Here is a 21,657-nt window from a genome sequence, read left to right on the forward strand (position 1 = left end):
GGGCCATCTTCCTAGAAGTAATTGGAATCCTGACGTTCTGCTGCTCAAATTCTTCAACTGCTTCCCATTTCACTGGAGACGAAATCTGAAATCTGAACTCCTGCCCCCAGTCTACGAGGCTCTGCAAAGCTGCCCGCTTCCCCAGCTCCGTCCCCCGACTCTCCCTTCCCTCCCTGCTGTAAGTCAGACACTGCAGCCTCCTTTCGGTTTCTGAAACTGGCCAAACCCCTCAAGCTCTTCAACTTTGCACTTGCATTTTCTCTTCCTCAAACAACTTCCCCTGGATCCCCACAGGCTGGCCCCTCCTACCATCTCCGCTCAGACGCCTTGAGAGGAGCTTTCCCCATCCTTCTGGCAAGTTCACTGCTATGCTTTATTTTCTTCTTAACACTTGTCCTCACCTGAAATTGTTTACATGTTAATTTTCAGATTCTTCCCAGTAGACTGTGAAAAAGAAGATGTTTATTAGTTTACGAGAGAGTGCACGCACACATGAGAGAGAGCATGAGTGGAGGCTAGGGGAAGGACGGAGGGAGAGGGAGAAACAGGCTCCCCGCTGAGCAGGGAGTCCAATATGGGGCTCGATCCCAGGACCCTGGAATCATGACCTGAGCCGAAGGCAGAGGCTTCACCAACTGAGCCCCCCAGGCTCCCTGAGAGGGAAGATATTTAATTGTCTTGTTGGCTCATGTTATCCCAGGTGTCAGACTCTCAGAATTTGTTGAATGAATGATGTACACAAGGATTTAAGTGTACTTTGATGTCCGTGGTAAGCCTATCCGAACGGTAAGCTCATGTGGGCACAACTGGTTCTTAGGGACTCCAGTAGGACTCTGCTTTGGTAGCGTTCAGTTATGTATTTAATTGTCTCTCCTAGTGCTCAGTTAGAGATTCCCCAGTCTCTGCCTTTCTGGAAATGACAGTGGAGTTCAGGACTTTGGTCTTTCGCTCTCCCACGATTTCCCAGAATTACCAGTGCAGGTCTGAGATAGCTTCTGGCATTTATTGCCGCACTCTGGGATGGCTCTCTCTGAGCCTGGACATGTGACCTGAAGAAGGGTGACTGCAGGTTCTCCCTAGGGCCTCTTCACTGAACTGGGGTTTCTCTTCCTGGTTCTTCTCCTGTGCCTCCCAAGTCTGTAGGACCCGCAGGAGAGGCCCTTCCCATGGTGGTTTCTAGTCAGTCGGTAAGCAATTTCCAGGACTGACTCTGCAATGACCTCCGGGGTTCCTGCCAGGCCTCTTTCCTGACTGAACAGGCAGATGGAGCCTAGCGCTGGGAGGAAACACATGTTGAGATCTGGATCCTAGGGTACCTGGGTGGCTCAATCGGTTAAGCACCTGCCTTTGGCTCAGGTCATGATCCCTAGGTGCTGAGATCAAACTTTGCATTGAGCTCCCTGCTCAGTGGGGAGCCTGCTTCTCCCTCTGCCTCTCCCCCATTCATCCTTCCTCATGCGCACTCTCAAATAAATAAATAAAATCTTAAAAACAAAACAAAACAAAAAACCTGGAGCCTGGCTACCTGAGTCCGCATCCCAGCTATGCCACATGCTGGTGATGTAAACTTGATCTTGGGTTTTCTCATCGATAAATGGTCCTGACCTTGCAACCTGCTCAGTACCCAGATCTGTAGGGACAGGACCCCTCTTTGTTCTCACCAGTCCATGTGGGAGTGGGATCCAGAAGCTGGGCACCCCCACAGACCTCCCTGTTGCTGACTGCACACCGCCACGTTGCCTGTATCATCATACTCCACCTTTCATCTCCTGTTTGGGGACCTCCCCGCTTGGATCGCTGCCTAGTGCCTGTCACTGTCCTCTCCACATGCCATGTGCCATCTGCTTGGATGGGCTTTTCTCATCATGTGCCTGTCCTAGGCTTTGTTTGGAGTGTCCTGCAACCAAACCAATTCTGCTAGTCCCTAACTCTAGGTGGAGTGACTGCTGGCAGGGGACTTTGACAAAGGACAAGGCATTTCCACGTCAGTCGTCACCGCTGAACGGCTTCAGTGATTGCTCGTGCGTGTGTGTGCTGTACTCAGTGCTGTTCAAAGCCATCTAATCAAGACTCAGCACCCACTTCTCAGATTTATAGTACAACCCAAGATCCCAAGTTGGCCTCCTTAATTCCACTTTCCCTCACGTGTTCCGACCTGGATTCTTTTTTGGTCTTGTCTTATTTCTTTCACACTAGGGAAAATTAGAGCCAGGGAAAGCCTTTTAAAAATAAAGTCTCTAACCTGCTGTGTTCTTGGTAGCCACTGCCTGTCAGGAATAGAGCCTGACATGGTTGAAAAGTTAGATAGATTTTCTCTGTGAGACACTTCATGTCCTAAAGCTTATTAACCATATTTCTGATTAGCTAATTGCCTGGCACCCCATTAAGGCTCATTAAGGTTTTTTTTTCCTTTGTATTAATTAAAAGAGGAAAGCGGAGTCAGAAGCAAATAAAGAGCTAATCCCAAGATTGGCAGTCAGTGGCAGCTGAGAGAAGATGTGTGCCCAGGACAGGATACTTTTTAGAACCCAGACTTTGAATACTTGCTCTGAGCCAAAGGGGAGCTCAGGAGTCACCTCTCCAGGGTCAGAGACTTTGGCCCAGCAGCCTGCACAAGTGGCCCAGTGTGTTACCCCAAGGGGTGGAGTCCTGGAGAATGAGAGTTCTATATTTTAGAGACATGAGGAGGTATTCCAGGGAAGTAATATAGGGCATAGGGAGTCACTTTGGGCTCTTCCCCTATTCTCTCCTTGGAAAAGCACCTCTTGGAGGAGTCTTTCCATTTCAAGCAATGTGGAAGAAATCGCCTAGGGTCCATTTAATCCAACGCTCTCATTTTATAGATGAGGAAAGGGAGGCCTAAAGAAGGGAAATAATGAACCCAAGTTCAAATAGCTTATTTCCAGTGACCTTTGGACTTGAGTTTGGGCTTTCTAAGGTTTAGGCTTGTACCTATCTACCACCTCAGGCTGCTACTCACCCACATCCCATCCATATCTTTTTGCTGCTATTTCACAACAACATGTCACAACACCCAGTGGGGAAAGGGTAGAGGAAGCCATTCTAATCCCTGAGGTCAAATGTGCTCTCTGAAAGAAAGGCCTGGAAGCTCTGTCTGGACTCCTGGTAGAGCCCTGTTTCAATGCCAGTAATAGATCCTGCAGGGTTGGGTGATGCCCCCAGTCAGGGGAAAAGTCCCTACTGGATTAACCGGCATGGTTCCAGGGGCTGAATCCCCACTGCCCTCACCTGAAAGCAGGCTTCTCTGAGCACGAATCAGTAGGTCTTACAGACCAGATGGGTGTTCCCAGGAGGAGGCGCGGGGGTGGGGGGGGGGGGGGGGGGGGGGGGGCGTAGTCCCCTGCTTGGCAGCCCTCCCCCAGCCAATCTGTCTTTGTGCTGGGCTGACAAGGGGCAGCTGGTGACGCTGGCAGGGAAATAAGCAGGGAAATGAGCTAAGGGCCTGTGGGCAAAGGCCAAATTGGGGGAGGGGAAAAAGACGGTCCCAGAACACCTTTTCCTCAGATGCAAGCGCGTACCCTGGGGTCTAACTATTCAGTAAGCTGGTGCCCACAGACCTTGCCAGGGCAGGCAACAATACCCTGGCTAAGCCACAAGCTCACTCGCACTTGGACTCTGGCCGCAGTGTCTCTGGGTTTAACTCCTTGCTCTGCCCTTACTAGCTAGGTCATCTTGGGCACATTACTTCACCTCTTGGGACCTCGTTCTCCTTATCTACCAAAGGAGATAATGGTACCTATCTCACTGCATGACTCCTAACTAAATGAGTAAATAAAAAGAAACTATGTCTGTTACCAGCGACCAGTTCCTAGGCCAGCCAAAGAGAAGAACAGGTGGAACCCAAAAGCCAAAGGCACAGATACAACCTGAACTAAGAGCGACCCGGCACCGCCACAGGTTGGACTTGAACTGACGGAAGTCCCTGCTTGGATGGAGTTCCAGCTCAGGTTCCCACTCTGGCCCAAAGTGCTAATGAGGGGAGAGCTTCATCCTGATTGGCTGAAAGGGCCTCATTCTGATTGGTTAGAATTGGCTTCATCCTGATTGGTCCATATTGGCGCGCAACACAGGCTCTCATTGGCGCTTTTTGGAACCAGGGTCCTCCGTTTTAAATCCCGCTTTTAGAGGGGCTCATCCTGACCGCCACCTGGTTCTGTTTTGTAAGGAGAGCTGCTTAGCAATGGTAGCCACCGGGAAGCGCCCCAGGTGTGTGATGTTTTTCACTTGGAGCTTGTTCACACGGTCCCTTGTCACACTTCTAACGGTGCCTAGAACCTGTAACCATTAACTACAGCAAATCTCCTTTTATGATGCTTTCTTAGAAATTGAAGGTTTGTGGCCACGTTTCGCCAAGCAAACCTGTGCATGCCATTTTCCAGAGGTATTTGCTCACTTACCGTCTCTGTGTCACATTTCGGTAATTCTCTCAATATTTCAAACTTTTTTGTAGTATTGTACTTGTTATGGCGATCCGGGATCCGTGGTTATGGCTCCCTAGAAGCTTGGATGATGGTAAGTAATTTTTTTTAAATTCTTGGTCAGTATTTTTTTTAGCAATGAAGTGTTTTTAAATTAAGGTATGGGCATTATTATTATTTCTTTAAAGATACAATGCTATTGCATACTGAATAGACTATTGCGTAGTGTAAGTACAACTTTTATATGCTCTGGGAAACCGGAAAATTCATTTGACTCACTTGATTGCAATTTTTGCTTTACTGCAGTGGTCTGAAGCGGAGGCTGCCTGGGAGGTGCGCCTGTGAGGATCTGCTTTTATTATTATCAACATTAAACTTTAATCGGTTTTCTACACAGGAAAAACTAAACATTTGGCTCGAAATCTATCAGGGAGAGGCAGAGGGACTCCAGCTCCTGGAATCCCTGCACAATGACCAGCAGCCCCAGGGACTCTTCTGGCCTTTCTGTGGGTTTTTGTGGTTTGTTTTGTTTTGTTTTGTTTTCCCCCAGCCTTTGCCCTTTACAGGGACTGGTTTGGTCATGGGAATTTTTTAGGGTCATTTTTAAAGGAGTGGTAGGTTTTCTGACTCTTGAAAGCATCAGGATTTCAAAATTTGGAAAGTGCCTATCTTGCTAGAGTGACTGATTGGTAGAGTAAGGCTTTGATTCTAGACCTGTCCTTTTCTACCTATTTGGAATAGGGTTACCTCTGAGCCTTAGTTTCTTGTGCAAATTGGAAGAAATGTTTTATCTCTCACAGGACTGTTTGCAGTCCAAAAAGAATATGCTTGAAATGTTACATTCAGTTGTGAGATCATTGGGATTAGTATTTGTCACAGATAAAAGATCAGGTTCCCACATTAAATATTTAACTGTGTGGCTTTGGACAAGTTACTGAAGCTTTGTTAAAACTTAGCTATCTCGGGTGCCTGGGTGGCTCAGTGGGTTAAGCCTCTGCCTTTGGCTCAGGTCGTGATCTCAGGGTCCTGGGATTGAGTCCCTCATTGGGCTCTCTGCTCAGTGGGGAGCCTCCTTCCCTCTCTCTCTCTCTCTGCCTGCCTCTCTGCCTACTTGTGATCTCTCTCTGTCAAATAAATAAAATTAAAAAAAAAAAAAAAAGACTTAGCTATCTCAAGCACCTGGGTGGCTCAGTTAGTTAAGCATCTGCCTCCAGCTCAGGTCATGATCTCTCAGGTCATGATCTCGGGGTCCTGGGATTGAGTTCCACATCAATGTGTTGGGCTCCTGCTCAGTGGGGAGTCTGCTTCTCCCTCTGCCCCTCTCCCTGCTCCTCCTCTCTCTCTAGCTCTCTTCCAAATAAGTAAATAAAATCTTAAAAAAAAAAAAAAAAAAGATTCTCTTCCTCTTCCACTGACCCTCTCCCCACTTGCACGCAATCTCTCTCAAGAAACAAAAACAAAACCTTAGGTTTCTCTTCTATAAAGTGGGGTGTGTGTCTGTGTGACTGAACCTAACTTCATCAGGTTAGTGTGCGAATTACAGGAAATCTTGAATTGCTAGCACTCTCTATGATATCTGACACATTGTAATAGTTCTTCTACAATACTGATGTTTTACCCAACACCCCCACCTCAGCCCCTTAATACATACACAGCTGCGGACCTGCACAGTCACAGTGTAGTTGTTTCTGAGGACAAACACAGTAGAATCCTCTGATAACAAAACCACCCAAATGTCCACCTTCTCTCTTCTCCAGTATCAGTTCTACAAATATAATTTGTGTCACAGAAGCTTCTTGGTATATTTTGCCTGGGGGAAATAACAAAGCTTTGCTCTCCTTTCCTCTTGCCTTTACTCTTAATCGCTTGGTTTCATTCCAGCTCCCCTTAGGGGGAGAGGGGAAAGAGCCTCACTGTGTTTCTGGCAGGGAGGTACAGGTGGCCATGGCTGCCTTTAGGGTTCTGACTTCTTGGAGGGGACAAGTCAGACCTTTCCTCATCTGTGGCTGCTACCAAAGGGTGTCTGATGGTTTGACTTGACCCTGAGTGAACTATAGTTATTGGGAAAGTTTAGTTTGGAAGTTGGCCCCAGGTGTGGCTTTCTTGCTGAGGATGAATGGTGGGCTGAGTGTGGAATCCAAAAGGTTATGTTATCCTTAAAAATAAAATTGCCAGTTATTTTACAAGCAAAATGTGTTCATTCAGGAATAACAGATCATTGCAATTCATAACAAGCAAGCTACTACAAAAACCATAGGCAAGTCCAGCAAAAGAGAGGAACATTATTTTATGGAAGAGAAGGAGGATGCTGGGAGGGGTTGTTCTGAAGGAAAGTTCACTGGAGAAAAGCAAGAGGTCCGGGAGATGATGGTTTCTAACTAGCTGAGTTGCATGGATACTGGATCTCTTGTGGAAGATGTAACGTACATCTTCCCTTCTTGGGGCTTGTAACTGGTGATTCTTTTCTGTTGACCTTTCTTCTGCTGGGGTTTGTAATTGACAGTTCTTCTTGTAATTGACATCTGTGAAGTATCCCTTTATTAATTTTCAGATATTTTGGATGAGAGGGAGAAAAATAATTAAATCACTGTCCTGGTTCCACATGCCTGAGTTCCTACTAGAGCTGGGGAGAAAATGATGTCTTCATTTTACTGTGTACACGAAGTGTCCTCTCTGATCAATTGATACCATAGCTCCTTTCGTTTATTTATTTTTCTAGTTTTACTGATATATAATCGATATCTAGCACTGTATAAATTTAAGGGTTATAGCATAATGACTTGACTTCATATACTGTGAAATGACCACCACAATAAACATGGCTCCTTTCAAGCGCTAACATGAGTCCTGTATCCTTCACATACTCTAGCTGATGGGCAGAGTCCAGTGTGTGGACCCCTGGGGGAGACAACTGAGAAAGGAATTTTCTTGTCTCCATTTCTTACTTAATTGGGTACTAATCAACATTTGTTCTATAATTGCCTCTCCAGTGAAAGAGAGAACTTGTCCTATAAAGTGTGTTCTAGTACACAATCTGCCTATGCTCCCCTAGGACTGAAATGACTATAGGGAAACTAGAAGTTGTCATTTTGTCATTGAATTAATTTGGCCTCTTGCCCCATAAACTTCTTGAGCCTTAGCTTTTTTATTTTCAAAATGGAGGGGTGGCTATTTTCCTCTTTAAGTGGTTATAAGGATACGGACAGAATATAGCTAGATAATGAGTATAAACATAAACATATATCACCTAGCACAGTGCTCAGCAGTTAGCAGCTGCTCAATTAAAGTTTAAAAAAATTTTTTTAATTTTATTTATTTTTTTTTAGAAGATTTTATTTACTCATTTGACAGACAGAGATCACAAGTAGGCAGAGAGGGAGGCGGGTGGGGCGGGGAGCAGGCTCCCTGCTAAGCAGAGAGCCTGCGGGGCTCGATCCCAGGACCCTGAGACCATGACCTGAGCCAAAGGCAGAGGCTTTAACCCACTGAGCCACCCAGGCACCCCTCAATTAAAAGTTTTTTTAATACTAATGAAATATCCTTTTTTTGCTCCCTTCTGAGATTGCTTAAAGAGTATTTACTATTCGTTTCCTCCCAGCTCTGAGGGAGCAGAGCAGTGGTGGGGATGACCGTCACAGACTTAACACTGCATGAGGAGAGTGGAAGGAAGGATGGGACTTGTGGATTCAACCAAACTCTGCTCTATCACCAAAGCTATCCATCGGCAACTAAGTGCTATGCCTACCCTGCCATTATTATAGCTTTAAGGGGACTCACTGAATGCCTGTCATGAGTTATGACCTTTCCAGAGGTCCTACAAACAGAGTAGGCACATTACTTGCTTGCATTTCCAGGGTGTAGCACCATTGTTCCCTAAATCTGTGTCTTAGATCAGTAGGTTCCCAAACATTCTATGAGAAAAGGTTTCCTGATTGAATGCATTTAAAAGATGAGGTGTGCTGTATCCCTCTTGTTAATTCACAGTGTTCATAAACATAAGAAAGGCTCTGGAAAGTCTTGCAGTAAAAACAAAACACAAAAACAAAAACTAAGATTAAACGTTCTTTACTTTGCTTAACCCATTATTTATCAAACACACTTAGCAGTAGAACACTTTGTTGGAGTGCCACCTGGGAACATTCCAAGAAACTAGTGTTCCATAGAACAGGTGGCAAGAAACGTTTGCGTAGTTCAAAGAACAATGGATAAGGACGCAAGAAATCACCACCATTTTAGCTTAAGCAATGAGTGCAAGTCGATTTTCCTCTCTGGGCTGTAAAATGAAACATTGTCTGATAGAATGTCTGGGCCTCCTTCCAGCTCAGTGAACCTGTGGCTATGCCTACGTTTATAGGAGGAGGTGAAAAGTTAAAACACATGGACAACCAGGGGTGCGTGGCTGCCTCCACACAGACAACCAGGGGTGCGTGGCTGCCTCCACATGGACAACCAGGGGTGCGTGGCTGCCTCCGTTGATAGAGCATGCAACTTTTGATTTCAGGGTTGTGAGTTTGAATTCAACGCTGGGCATGGAGCCTACTTACACACACACACACACACACACACACACACACCCCATATTCCTAGCTTCTGGGAATGGAACATCAATATAAAAGAAATACATTCACGTCAGAATAGAGCAGCACAGTGCCTGACAGCACATAATAAGTAATATATTCTTGCTAAATGAATGAAGGAATGGGAAAAAGATGTAAATACATGCAAATGGAACAGACTGGTATTACAGGATCTTAAGTAAAGGATGAATGAGATCGTGAGTGATTGAGATATGGTGGGAACACTTTCAGGTAAAAATAAATTTTGAGCAGTTTTGAAAGGGATGGAAGGTAATTAGTATATATTCACTTTCACTGTGTGCCAGATAATTTACAGATGTTATGTTAATCTTTGCAACCCTGTGGGGCTTAGAAGAGATACGTAACTTGCTCACACATCTGGTAACTGGAGACGAAGTTGGGACTAACATATTTTGTTGGTTCATTTTGCATTGGGAACCATGCTAGCTGTTTCACATGTATTATTTTAGTTAATCCTCTCAACAGTCCTATGAAGGACATATTATGATCCCCATTTTCGAGATTAAGGTAGGTTGGATTATGAGAGAAGAGGGGAGGGATTAAGAAACTTGGCCAGGGTTAGCCAGCCAGTAAGTGTAAGTACGGGGTCTCTAAGAGGGCGCCCTGGCCCAGAGAGCAGTGTGGACAGTGTGAGTAACAGCTAAAATGTTTTGGGTTCCACGTTCCAAGCAGTCTGCCTTTGGATCTCACTGATACCCTTGCAGGGCCAATTACTTTCTCCATTTTTCATTCAGGGAAACTAAAGGTTAGAAAGGTTGAATAGCGTGTTCAAGTTGACAGAGCTGGTGAAGGGTGGGGATGGGGTGCCTGCTTCAGGGTTCAAACTCCTACTCTGTTACCTGCTTTTCGATGGCCACATTGGACAAAGGAACTGTTCCTGACTTACAGTGTAACTCCAGGGTAGGTCTCATCAGTCTCTGTCACTTCAAGCACATGGTGTGAAGTAGGGATCAAAACTTCCCTAAAGAGAGTATATGAGTGCAAAATGTTGGAACCCCCCAGCAAGAAGGGGTCCTTGATACCATTGTCCTGAGGAGCAGTTTGCAGTGAGCTCTGTCATTAGGGTTATGAAATGCTCTGGGGCACCTGGGTGGCTCAGACAGTTAAGCATCTGCCTTTGGCTCAGGTCATGATCTCAGGTTCTTGGGATCCATTCCCACATCGGCTCCCTGCTCAGTGGGAAGCCTGCTTCTCCCTTTGCCCCTCCCCTTCACTTGTGCTTTCTCTCTCTCTCTCTCTTTCACGAAAATAAAAAAATAAAAGCCTTAAGAAGAAATGAAATGCACAAAGCCAGACACTTGTGAATGAGAAGACTCTGCCAGCGATAATAACATCTTCTGGGCAGGATTGTTTTAGCAATCCTGCCCCCTCCTCCCCACCCCCCAAGGTCTTCTGGTGAGAAAGCCCTTTTGATATAGGTTGATATTACCAGATAGGATTTTAGTTTCAATGTAAGAAGCACATGGCGGAAGATGTGTTCTCTTTTGCGGGTACCATGAAAATATCTGTGTCAGAGAGTGGTCAGAATGCTGGGAAGGAGAGAGAGGAAGGAGGAGTATGAGAAGTGGAAAATGGGAATTTTGTAAAGCACATCCTGTTAGCTGGATTTCTGGAAGATAGCAATAAGCAAGGATTTGTTCCTTCCCCTTTGGTTGGCCTCAGCGTTGCTGTGCCTTTGGAGTTTTCCATTCTCCACAGCCTTCCTGGAAGCAGGGAGAGCTTAAGAAGCGGTTCTGGGTAGAGTAGACTGGTCAACTTGCAAACTGGCTGGTTATTTTTCCTTGGTGGGCTCGGGTGACCTCCCAGGAACACAGGTGCAGGAGGGGAGAGTGAATGAATGAAGACTGACCCGCTGTCTCTGGGGCCACTCCGTGTAGAGTGCTCTTCTCTAGGCTTGGAAACTTGGGTGTCCTGACAACTGGATAACTCAGGTCTCCTTCCCAGCTAGCTGTGTGACCCTGGACCAGTCAGTGCACCTCTCTGAGCACCAGTTTTCTCTGCAAAATGAGCACTTTAAACCAAATGACTCCTCAGGTTCTACGCTGCTTTGTAAGTGCTGGGATTTGGACACTCCCAACGCAGGATTCCACCCCAGCCTGAAGACCCAGCAGGTCACCTGTGGGCTGATCGATGCCATTCGCCTTCCTGGCATCCCTTTTCACAGCTCTGCTGAAACGGGGAGATCTGGTTTCCAGATGGGCCAACATCCTCTCCTAGCCGCCAGGCAGCCGCCTTTCTCGCACTCGTTTCCGCACTAAACTTGAGGGTCTGATTGTAAAGGAGCGGTTGGTTTGAAAGGACCTGGCTGGTTGTGTGTCCCCGAGTTGCACCTCAGTGCTAAATATCTGAGCGAGGCAACACCGGGAGAATCCAGGCAGCAGGCTGCACCCGGAGAGGGAGGGGGAGGGGAAGAGGGGGGAGGGGGCGAGGGTGGGACGCGAGGGAGAGGGGACTGAGCCGCGAGCGGAAACCACAGAGGTACAGTCCGGACGACGCGGGGAGGAGAACAGCGACAGGGAGGGGGCAATGCATATATAGACCGTGGGGACACGCTGCGGTGATAGCAGGCGCGGAGCCAGCGGGAGCCTCGGAGCCCTGCGAGGCATCCGCCTCCCCCCAACCCCCGCCCCCGTACCTCCCACCCCGCCCCTCCAGGGTACAGACCGCCGGCCGGGTCCCCGCCCACGGTGCCAGAGCCCCGAGACCCTTAGGGAGCTGCGCCGCGACCCCACCGGGGCTCGGCTCCTCCGCTCCTCGCGTCCTCGGGCTCCACTCCTCCTCCCTGCTCCAGATGGGACTGGCTCTTCTCTTTGCAAAACCGGGCTCCCGGGGAGATGCGGTGAGCAGCAGCCAGCAGCCAGGGCGCCCCGACCGGCGGGCCCCATGAGTGCCTCTCCCAGAAGACCCAGGTAAGAACTTCTCTCGACCTTCCTCAGCCCTGAGAGGAACACATCTGGGTGCCGGGGTGAGGATGGGGAAGCCCCGGGGAACCCGGAGGCTGGGGAAGCATTGGGGTGGCGGTGAGGGTGCTGTTGGTTCTGAATCTTGAGTGCAGCTTCCAAGTTACCAGAGGGCACTTGAAAGCTATTAACATGGATTGTGGCCTGGCTGTGGTGTCCCCTCCTGAGAGCTGGTGTCCCCAGGAAACCACTGGGATAGACCGTCTCTCTCAGCAATTTCCAGAGGCTAAGCTGGCTTCTTTCTGTGTTCAGTTCTGGAGATGTGCTCAGGCGAGTGGTGAGGGCAGGGCTGTGGGTAGGGAGATCAAGTCTCCTTCTCTCCAGCTTTCAGGCAAAAGTTGATACTGGGGACACTGGCTTTCCCTGCTCAGGGTGGTGCTCCCCTCCCCCTACCGGGCTACCCCCATCAATTTTATGCCTATTTCCCTTATGCTGTAGAAGTCCGAGATTTGGGAGAATGACAAAGTGGATATCATGAGGTTTATCTGAAGATGTCTACCTAGTGAGACTAGGGAGAGGTTCTGCTTTTCCTAATTTCCTCCTAGAGTGGAGATGGAAGGTCTAGTAACTGGAGAAACTCCTGCTTTGGGCCTAGGGGTGCATGGAGTCCCATTCCGGAAGAAATGGCTTTACTCCATTTCTAGGAGATGAGAAGTGGCCATTAGAATGAAGTTGTTAGAGCCCAAACAACTTGTTTGCAGCTGTCAGCCGACCTCCTGCCATTCCTCCGGGAGTCCCTTAGCAGGCCACATTGCTCCAAGGCCACGTATGAACAGACGCCTGATAGCAGGCTCCCAGGCTGAGGTCTGGTGGGCCTGGAGCAGTGGTGGGGGGTGAGCAGCACTGAGAGGGGAGTAAAGATTGTGCACATCACATCCACTTGGAAGATCCCTAGCTTTATCCAAGGAAGTTAAAAAAAAAAAAAAGCAAAGACTTGTAAAAAAATAATAAAATGTTTTCATGACAGTAGCAGATGTAAAACTCCCACCACTCTGGGAGACGATAAAGAAATTTGTGGAGGGGGCTGAGCTGTCTCCTCTGCCAGTGCTTATGTGGGCACATTACCTCTCGCAGATACAAAGAATGATTTCTGGGGGAGGAGCTCTCTGCCTGGGGGGCTTTCCAAGAGGGGCGTATTTCAGCTGGGGCTCTCTCTTGGAGCTCAGGTAGCCCATATGGGAAACAGGTGGGAAATACTGCCTTTCTATCTCGCACCCAAAAGTCCCCCTTTGCTTCTGGTCTGAACTTGAGGCTCGCCGTAGAGCAGGCACACCAGAGAGACGCACCCAGGCTGCTGGTCTGGTGTGACCTGACCTTTTTCATTCAACAGCATTTAGGAGGTCAGAGGGCAACCTATAAACATATGTCTCCTGTGTGAGCCCTTCAGTCTTATGCTTTGAGTGAGGTTAGCATTTGTTCCCTCCATCGTTACCTCTATTTGCAGTGCCTCTGCCTTTGTTCCTTCCTTGCAGATCTCGTCTCTCTTGTTTATACCTGGTGTCCCTAGTCATGTCCCCTTCCCTGCTGCTCAAAAGGAACTGCCTGCCTTTGATGGTGTGCAGTGAGGCTGCTAGAGAGGTCACCTGTGTGTGCCTGAAGCCCTCCCACCCCCATCCCTTGGCCCACTGACTTTGTAACTTGTTCAGAAGATCTTGTCCTCAACTTGCAACTTGGGCCAAGAGCTCCACTGAGCGTCCTCATCATTGGCATTTGGGAGACCCGGTCCCCAAGGGGCACGTGGAAGCTCTGGTTTCCTTGGTCCACACTCAACGGCTTTTGGGTGTGGAGATTTGGGGCTGCGCTTTGGTGTTAGTGTTGGAAAGAAACTGGTATGAGCAACCGATCCATATGGAGCCAAACTGGGGTATTATTGTCGCACCCCAATTTGATGGTGTCACCAAATGTGAGTGCCTTGCTCGGTTTCTTGTCCAGACGTATTCAAGGGTCACAGGCCTTGAATGAAATCAGATCTCTAGGGCGCCTGGGTGGTTCAGTCGGTTGAGTGTCTGTCTTCGGCTCAGGTCATGATCCCACGGTCCCGGGAATGAGCCCCATGCCGTGGTTTCTGCTTAGCGGGGAGTCTGCTTCTCCCTTTTCCTCTGTGTACTCTCTCTCTCTCTCTCAAATAAATCTTTAAAAAAAAAGAAGAAGAAGAAGAAATCACACCTTTATGAGGCGATTGTGCTATAAAGCTGGTTCCCGCCACCACCTTATTCCAGCCTTTGCTTTGGGACCTTAGCAGTCCTTTGATGTCTTTGCGGATGAGCTCACTATTGGTTCGCTGTCAGGGCATCCCCACCAGACGCTTCTGTAGTCTGTACACTTGTACCTGAGCTGCCAGCCCTGGGCTGCAGGTGCACTCGGGAGGGGTTGTCACCGCTCTGCTCCCATAGCCTGCTGCTTGTGCACAGGTGGCGCGGGGCTCTTTGGGCTGTTATTTAATATTCTGCGATGAATAATCATCCGTTGCACTCACCCTGCCAAGGGCTTGCTATCTCTTGGGGTGCCTGTTACAGCTGATACTGCTTTGATTTTCTTTGTTCTTTCAGCTTGATCAGGATCTTTTCTTTCTCCCTCTCCTTTCCCCCTTTTCCATCTGTGGATTGGTACATTTCATTTTCTGTCTAGGCATGATTATTCTTCAAATTGTGCTAAAATCATCATTTCCTTGATTTGATCCAAAACCCTAATGCGCTCAAAGCAGAAACACTGTATGCATCTTTTAGGTGCCGGGGTTCCGTGCATACAGGGCTCTGGCTTCTAAGAGATGTTTCCATCTCCACTGTGCTTTGTACCTGGTGGGTACGCATTGCCCATCTGCACAAGGAGTGGACGTTGCCAATAAGAGGCAGGAGGGTGGAAACAGTGTGATAGCAAAGGGGTGTGTGTGTGTGTTTTAGGAAATGGGATTCTGAGTAGGCTTATGCTGTTAGGAGGGTCACCTTCATTGACTGAAACCCTATTTGGTGTGGGTGGCAGTCGAGTTCTTTGGAGAGGGGAATGCTTGCAGTGGACTCAGGTATAGGTCTGTAAGATAGGAATGATAATGGGAATGTAAGTTCTTGTCTAGAGTGGATTGACGTTGATGAATCTGTGAGTTAGTGGTCTGCTAACCACCTTTCCCGTTAGGCTTTCCTCAAGCCAGCCGGTGAAGCTCTGTCTTCAGAGAAAGTCACGGGTGATCCACAGTAGGGAAGAAGGACAGCTCCTGTCCTTCACGGACACCACAGGCCAGGAGCCCATTGTAGGCCCAGTGGATGAGCTGAATGGGTCGTTCCATCAGCATATTAATGACCAATCTTAATAGAAACAACCCGAATGCTTTGGTTTGAAACTAGGTCAAATAGTGGGACCTTTCTGAGACCCTGACAGGCATGAAGCAGGAAGCATTTCCCCACCCTCAGCACCCACGTGGGCTTTTGGCACAACTCTGGAACCCCTGGTGAAAGGAATTTTCCCTTTCTGAGCCTGAATTGTAGTAAGCCCAAAGCGGAGGTGGCTGAGGGCTTCAAAGATCACACATGGAGAGTTCAACTTGAACATTTATTTTTTTTTTAATTTCAAGAAATTAAATATTGACTTATCCAAAACACAAAACCGGGGAGGTACCACCGCCTGCCCACCCTGACCCCCACCAGGAGTTGTAGAGCTCAATGAGTAATAAATGTATATCAGCTAGATGAAGGGGCATGAAGAAAGGCAGCCTCTACAGCTCCTCTCCCATTTAACCTAACACATCTCAGGAATCCCATTGTCACATCCTCAGTGTCTGGGACCTGGGGAAGGGGTAGCGGATAGAAATGGGAATGGGTCAGAAGAGCAATTTCGGGAAAAGTTTGTGAGACTTGGAATCTAGCGGTTCCAGAAGTTGAGCACAGCCCAGGTGAGGCTGTTGGGACAGACAGGGTCCGTGGGAAGGAGAAAAAGAATAAAAATGATGCAGGAGCGGAAGGCGGGGCAGCCGAGAGAGGAAGCCAGTGGACTAGAAGGGGGATGCAGACACTAAGTGCAAGAAAAGGTGAAAGAGGGGGAGAGAGAGGATAAGAGAAGGCAGTACCTTGCTTGCAGGTTCATTTTCTTCCCTTTTCCTCTGGCGGGGGGGGCAGAAAGCCAGCCTATCCAACTGAGCAGCATGGTTTTTGTGCTCCTGGAGTCTTCTCATTGAAGCTGTCAAGCCTCAACCCTACACGGCAGCTCTTCTATTTTTACATTTTGCAGAATTGAAATTAAACAGATGACCCTGTGATGGCGTGTTCATGAAGATTTTATCCAGCTCACCCACACAGCCAGTGCCGGGGTGGCTGAATATTTAGCATAATATTCCACTTAATCAGATAAGAAGGCATCCTCCAGAGAAGCCGGGGCTTTGATAATAGCCTATGAAGAGCTGCTTTGATGAGGGTGGGCAGAAGCCAGAAAGGAACCTTGTTCTCTGGCTCGGTTGGGCTTGTTAGCGGGAAGAGTTCCAGTGAACTGCATTCTGGAGGAGCTTAGCATTTCCCCTCCCATACTTTTTTTTGGCACTGGATTTGATTCCAGCCTTTGTGAACCTTCTTGGTCCATTTCTCCTTGGAGATCTCACTAAATGCAAAAGAAAGTGTTCACTTTGGCTGAACTTGCCCCGAGTGGAAGCCTGCTTAGAATCTGGGCACTTGCCCTCTTTGTTGGCCTGCCCAGGGAGGTTCCTGTGTACCGTGCTGGTGTTACCGCGCTTAGACAGCAAGAATAAGGATGCTGCACAACTTGTACTTGGTTAGAACTCAGCGCAGATAATGTTTTGTTGGTTTAGACGTGGACTTAGTTCCTAAGTCCCAGGAGATGTAGTACCAATTAAATGCATGCCCCTGACACATAACCATTCTTTTGGAGGAAAGAAAAACAACAATGCCTGTTAAGGGGACCAATTAATAAGACAGGGTTGGTTGGGTAGATGTAAAAATGCAGGACTCTTCAAAAGGCTTGCCACTCTTATGCACGTATAGGGGTTTAATAGGAGATCTGTGGGCTCTTTTGCCATTAACATTTAATGTTTATCTGTTTCCCCACCTGCTAACCTCTAAAGTGGTGTTCTGACAAATCCAGCAGCAGAGGCTGGATACCAAGACTGCTGTTCAGTCAGTCCTGACCTCAAAAAGAGCAATGGATCGGACAGAGTGACTCAGAAGGAGATCTTCTTTCTGCTGGCTAGCCTTGCAGAGGCTGATCTTTCTCTCCAGAACCAAATAGGCTTACTAGTCTATTACTAGAATATTCCCAGCAGTGACTATAAAAAGGTGTCTCCATCTCTGACGCAGAGAGCGATGGAAAGCATTGACACAAGCCATATGGGTGTATGTTCAAAGGCCCAAGGAAATGAAGGATTGACAGTCCATTAAGACAGAAACAGAAGCCGATTTCCTTCCCTTCCCTTCAGTTGAGCATCCGTGTGTGTTTTCTCTCTGCTCTTTCTTCCTGGCTATCTGGTTCAGGCAGTTTGTCTGGCATGCCTTTTTAGCCAAGGAAACCTCTTCTGTATCTTGGAGAAAAAGGGAAAAAAGATAAACCCAAGTCGGAACTTCCCTTTACCACTGTCAACTTCAAAGGATGGCCTCCTAGGTGTAAAGCCTTTGTCCATCACTCAGCCCAATGGTGCACGATTGCAGTGTCCATCCTACAGCCACCAGAGCCAGAAACGAATGTCCCCATCATTTCTTGGCCATACGTTGTCCCCAGACTTCTGTACTTGGACTCTGAGTCTCTTCACTTTTTATTTAAATGAATCCCCAGGTGCTGGCGTCTGGGTGGTAGGGTCCTGGGATCCAGCCCTGCATCGGGCTCTCTGCACTTGAGGGAGCCTGCTTCTCCCTCTCCCACTCCCCCTGCTTGTGTTCCCTCTCTTGCTGTCTCTCTCTCTGTCAAATAAATAAGTAAAATCTTAAAAAAATAAAACAAATGAATGAATAAATCCCCAGAATGAGCTTCTCAACTTGTTTGGAAGTAGAAAGCTTACACAGAGTCTTATCCAAAAGTTTCCCCTTTCCTGGTGAGGATGACATAGCCATCTCATAATAGTTTGGGCAGTTAAAGAAAATCGTCTTGAACCCTTCATTATTATTATTTTATTACTGCTAAAATACCATTGGTATTACATGTTACCGAGCATAGAGCTCTTTATTATGCAGAATCATTATTAACTGCCTTTTAGGGTTGCAATGTACAGACACAATGCCCAAGATCACATAGGCAGGAAGTGGTAGAGTTAGGACCTAAACCAATGTTCTATTTTTAAATACTGTGATCTGTTCTTAAATACTGTTCTTGAATACTATGATACCATTCTTTCTCTTGTGGACTCCACTCTAAATTTTCAGTGTCCTCTTTTTTTTCCTTTAAAGATTTTATTTATTTGACAGAGAGAGAGAGATCACAAGATCACAAGTAGGCAGAGAGGCGGGCGGAGAGAGAGGGGGAAGCAGGCTCCCCGCTGAGCAGAGAGCCCGATGCAGGGCTTGATTCCAGGACCCTGAGATCATGACCTGAGCTGAAGGCAGAGGTTTAACCCACTGAACCATCCAGGCTCCTCCTCTTTTTTTTCTTTTTTTTTTTTTTTATATCCTCTCCCATGAGCTGTCATTAGTTCTTTATCTCTGCGGGTTAGGGGTATACAAGCATCTCCTTGTAGCTGGGACACAAAGGGATTTCTTAAAATATACATACCTATGCAGACCTAATTAAAGGACTTTAGAACAAAGAGGTGGACTATTACTTTCTTTGGCACTTCCTGCCTTCCTTTCATGTTTTGGTCTGTTAATCTCTGCCAAATTTTCTTGACATTTAAGTCAAGGAAAATGCTGAATGAAAGTTGGCATGATATCTACACCTTGTAACTGCCATATCCCTCCTTCTCTTGTAGATTACTGTGAAGGAAGAGTCTTGCCCCCTAGCCTGTTGCAGTGGAACCAGTGGCTAAATAAATTTCCGTAAGGCAAAGAAAGTATAGGAGAATTGAGGGAAACTGCCACTTCCAAAAGAGAGCAAGTCCCTTAGGATTCAAATCTCTGTCAGTCCGTCTTTTGAGGTCTTTAACTTGGGTGAGGCCATTCCCTCCATTTGAACTCAGTTGGCAACAATCAATAGAGAGTGTTAATTGCTGGTCCTGGCTGGTGTTTTGCATGCACGAGCTTCCTGCTATTGGTCTGAAAAAGCACGAACCCAGGTAAATAAGACTGTGCTGAGGGCTTTATTTAGCAGTTAAACCAACCCCAGCTGAAGGATATATTTTGGCTTGTCAAGAAGCACGAACAAGTTAGCAGGGACTGCCGGTCTGTGTTCTTAGAGTGTTTGCCCAACCATGGATAAGATGAGAGGATTTATAAAGCCAGGTTTAAAAATTAATTTCATCTATTCCTTTTTATTTTCTCCTAAAATATGATCATTCTTAACACATCTAGATGCCACAGGAACGGGAGTTCAATGCTAGTGCTAGGTTTCAACTCATCTAACTGAAGCCTGATCTCTCTTAGCAACAGCCGAATTTAATTTAGGGATGGAGTGTTGGGGCTGTCTTGTATACCAGCAATAAAATCATGGTGCTGCGATCAACTTTTGAGAACTGATTTTGGGACAGGATTAAAAGCAGTAACAACAAGACCAAAATAGAGTAAGGAATCCAGACATTTACACTTTTTGTGGTGTTTATTCCTTTGTGAGCAGTGGAGAGAAATGAGTTGATGGGTCAGAATCCAGGTTTTCCAGAGCACTGGTGAAGTGTCCTCATCTCTTGTTCTTTGCTACGGCATCTCTACCAGCTGTGGACAGGATGTAACATATCCTTACCTCTATTTTATTCTGTTCTTATTTCTGTCATTTTTTTAAACCACATCCTCTATTCATATTCTTGCAACAAATGCCTGTTAAACGAGAAACCAGATGAATACTGGGGATGCAGAGTTAGAATAAGATGATTCTCTCTTCAAAGGGCTCATGGTTTCTTTTATTTATTTATTTGACAGAGAGAGATCACAAGTAGGCAGAGAGAGAGAGAGGAAGAAGCAGGCTCCCCACCAAGCACAGAGCCTGATGTGGGACTCGATCCCAGGACACTGAGATCATGACTCGAGCTGAAGGCAGAGGCCTAACCCACTGAGCCACCCAGGCGCCCAAAGTGCTCATGGTTTCTAATAAAGAGGACAAAGTAGAAGAGGCAAAGAAAACTTGTTAATGCTCTAAAGAGGTAAGAATAAGGTGGCGTGGGAACACCAAGTCCAGAGCAGTGAGCAGAGCAGCCCAGGTCAAACTGAGAAAGCCTGTTCAGAGGTTTATATAAGGTTGTATTTGAGCTGGGTTTTAACGGGCAAGTAGGCATGTTCCAGATGGAGAAGGACAGAACCTTCTAGAAGGTGAGGCAGTGAGCTTGGAGCAGCATGCTGGAGTCCGACTGTGAAGGTCCACTTATATAGCTTGTACTTAAAGGCGACGGGCAGCCAAGACATTCTTCAGCAGGAGGACAAGAACAGATTCATTTTTTTACGAAAGTAGGCGGCAGCCATGTGGAGGGTAAACAGAAACAGGGAGAGTCCAAAGACCAGGTTGCCATTAAGGGGCTGCTGAGTAGTCCAGGTGAGATTTGATGGGGGGTCTGAAATCCGGTGGGAAAGTTTGGAAGGGAATATCCAGCTTTGAGAATTAGTTTAAAAAGGAGTCCTCGAGACGGAGTAGCAAGTGGATAATGGAGGCAGAGGGAAGGAAGAGGAGGAGACATACATTATGGTAACATTCTCGCTCCATGTTGTCTTAACTGGGCCGTTAGCCATAGACGGAGATGTGAAGTACCAGAAAAGAAGCATAGTTGAAAGAGAAGGTAAAGGGAGGAAAATTTGGGCAGAATGAGGATTGAAAAGAAGCTACTGGAGTAGAGATGTAATGAGTCCTTTGTAAAGTTAGCAAAAACAGGTTCAATGAAGTTGTGAAGGAAGATGGGATGGGAGCAAGCCAGTAACATTGCCCAAAGCTTTGGAATTGAAGGCAACAGAGAGTTCTGGAACACTACTCTCAATATTTGAGGAGGAGGACATGACAACCTAGAAGTGAGAATGAGAAGGTCTTTAAAAAGAGGGGAATCTCTGAGCCTCTGCCTTCAGCTCAGGTCATGATCTGAGGGTCCTGGGATCGAGCCCTGCATCGGGCTCTTTGCTTGGCGGGAGCCTGCTTCCCCCTCTCTCTCTGCCAATCTGTCAGCTTGTGATCTTTGTCTGTCAAATGAATAAGTAAAATCTTAAAAAAAAAAAAAAAAGAGGGGAATCTCTTGAATATACCTTTCAATAAAAAGGAAACCCCTGGATAGAAAGGGAGGGATTGAAGAGAACAGGAAAGAGAAGAGACAGCTAAGAGAGCAGAGTTCTTAAGAACTCAGAAGGTGTTAAAAAAAAAAAAAAAAGGAATTCAGAAGGTAACAGAATCTAGCAAAAAACAAGAGCAGGGGTTAAATTTGTACAGGGAGGAATGGAAGGGTACCAGTATTTATGGCATGCCAAGCATCATGCTAGGTATTTTATGGTTATTGATTTATTCCATTTTCATTAAAACTGTACAAGGAGAGAAAAGGAATGCCCCTTTCTTTGGAGGAGGTGGGAAAACAGCAAAAGGTGTTACTTTCAGGAATGCAGCTGTGAAGAGCCATTG

At 46.9% G+C, this 21,657-nt stretch overlaps 1 protein-coding gene across 1 annotated transcript in view; it reads left to right on the top strand.

Moving 5' to 3' along the window:
* The first annotated feature begins 11,703 nt into the window (after positions 1-11,703).
* Positions 11,704-21,657, top strand: part of GRAMD1B (GRAM domain containing 1B) — a 242,103-nt gene continuing 232,149 nt past the window's right edge. Inside the window, exon 1 of the mRNA XM_032868780.1 lies at positions 11,704-11,946. Within this exon, the coding sequence (XP_032724671.1) occupies positions 11,921-11,946 (26 nt within the window). The 5' untranslated portion in view covers positions 11,704-11,920. The remainder of the gene's footprint in view (positions 11,947-21,657) is intronic.

Source organism: Lontra canadensis, unplaced genomic scaffold (genome assembly GCF_010015895.1).
Source record: "Lontra canadensis isolate GAN:19392208 unplaced genomic scaffold, GSC_riverotter_1.0 scaffold36, whole genome shotgun sequence".
Taxonomy (NCBI): Eukaryota; Metazoa; Chordata; class Mammalia; order Carnivora; family Mustelidae; genus Lontra; species Lontra canadensis.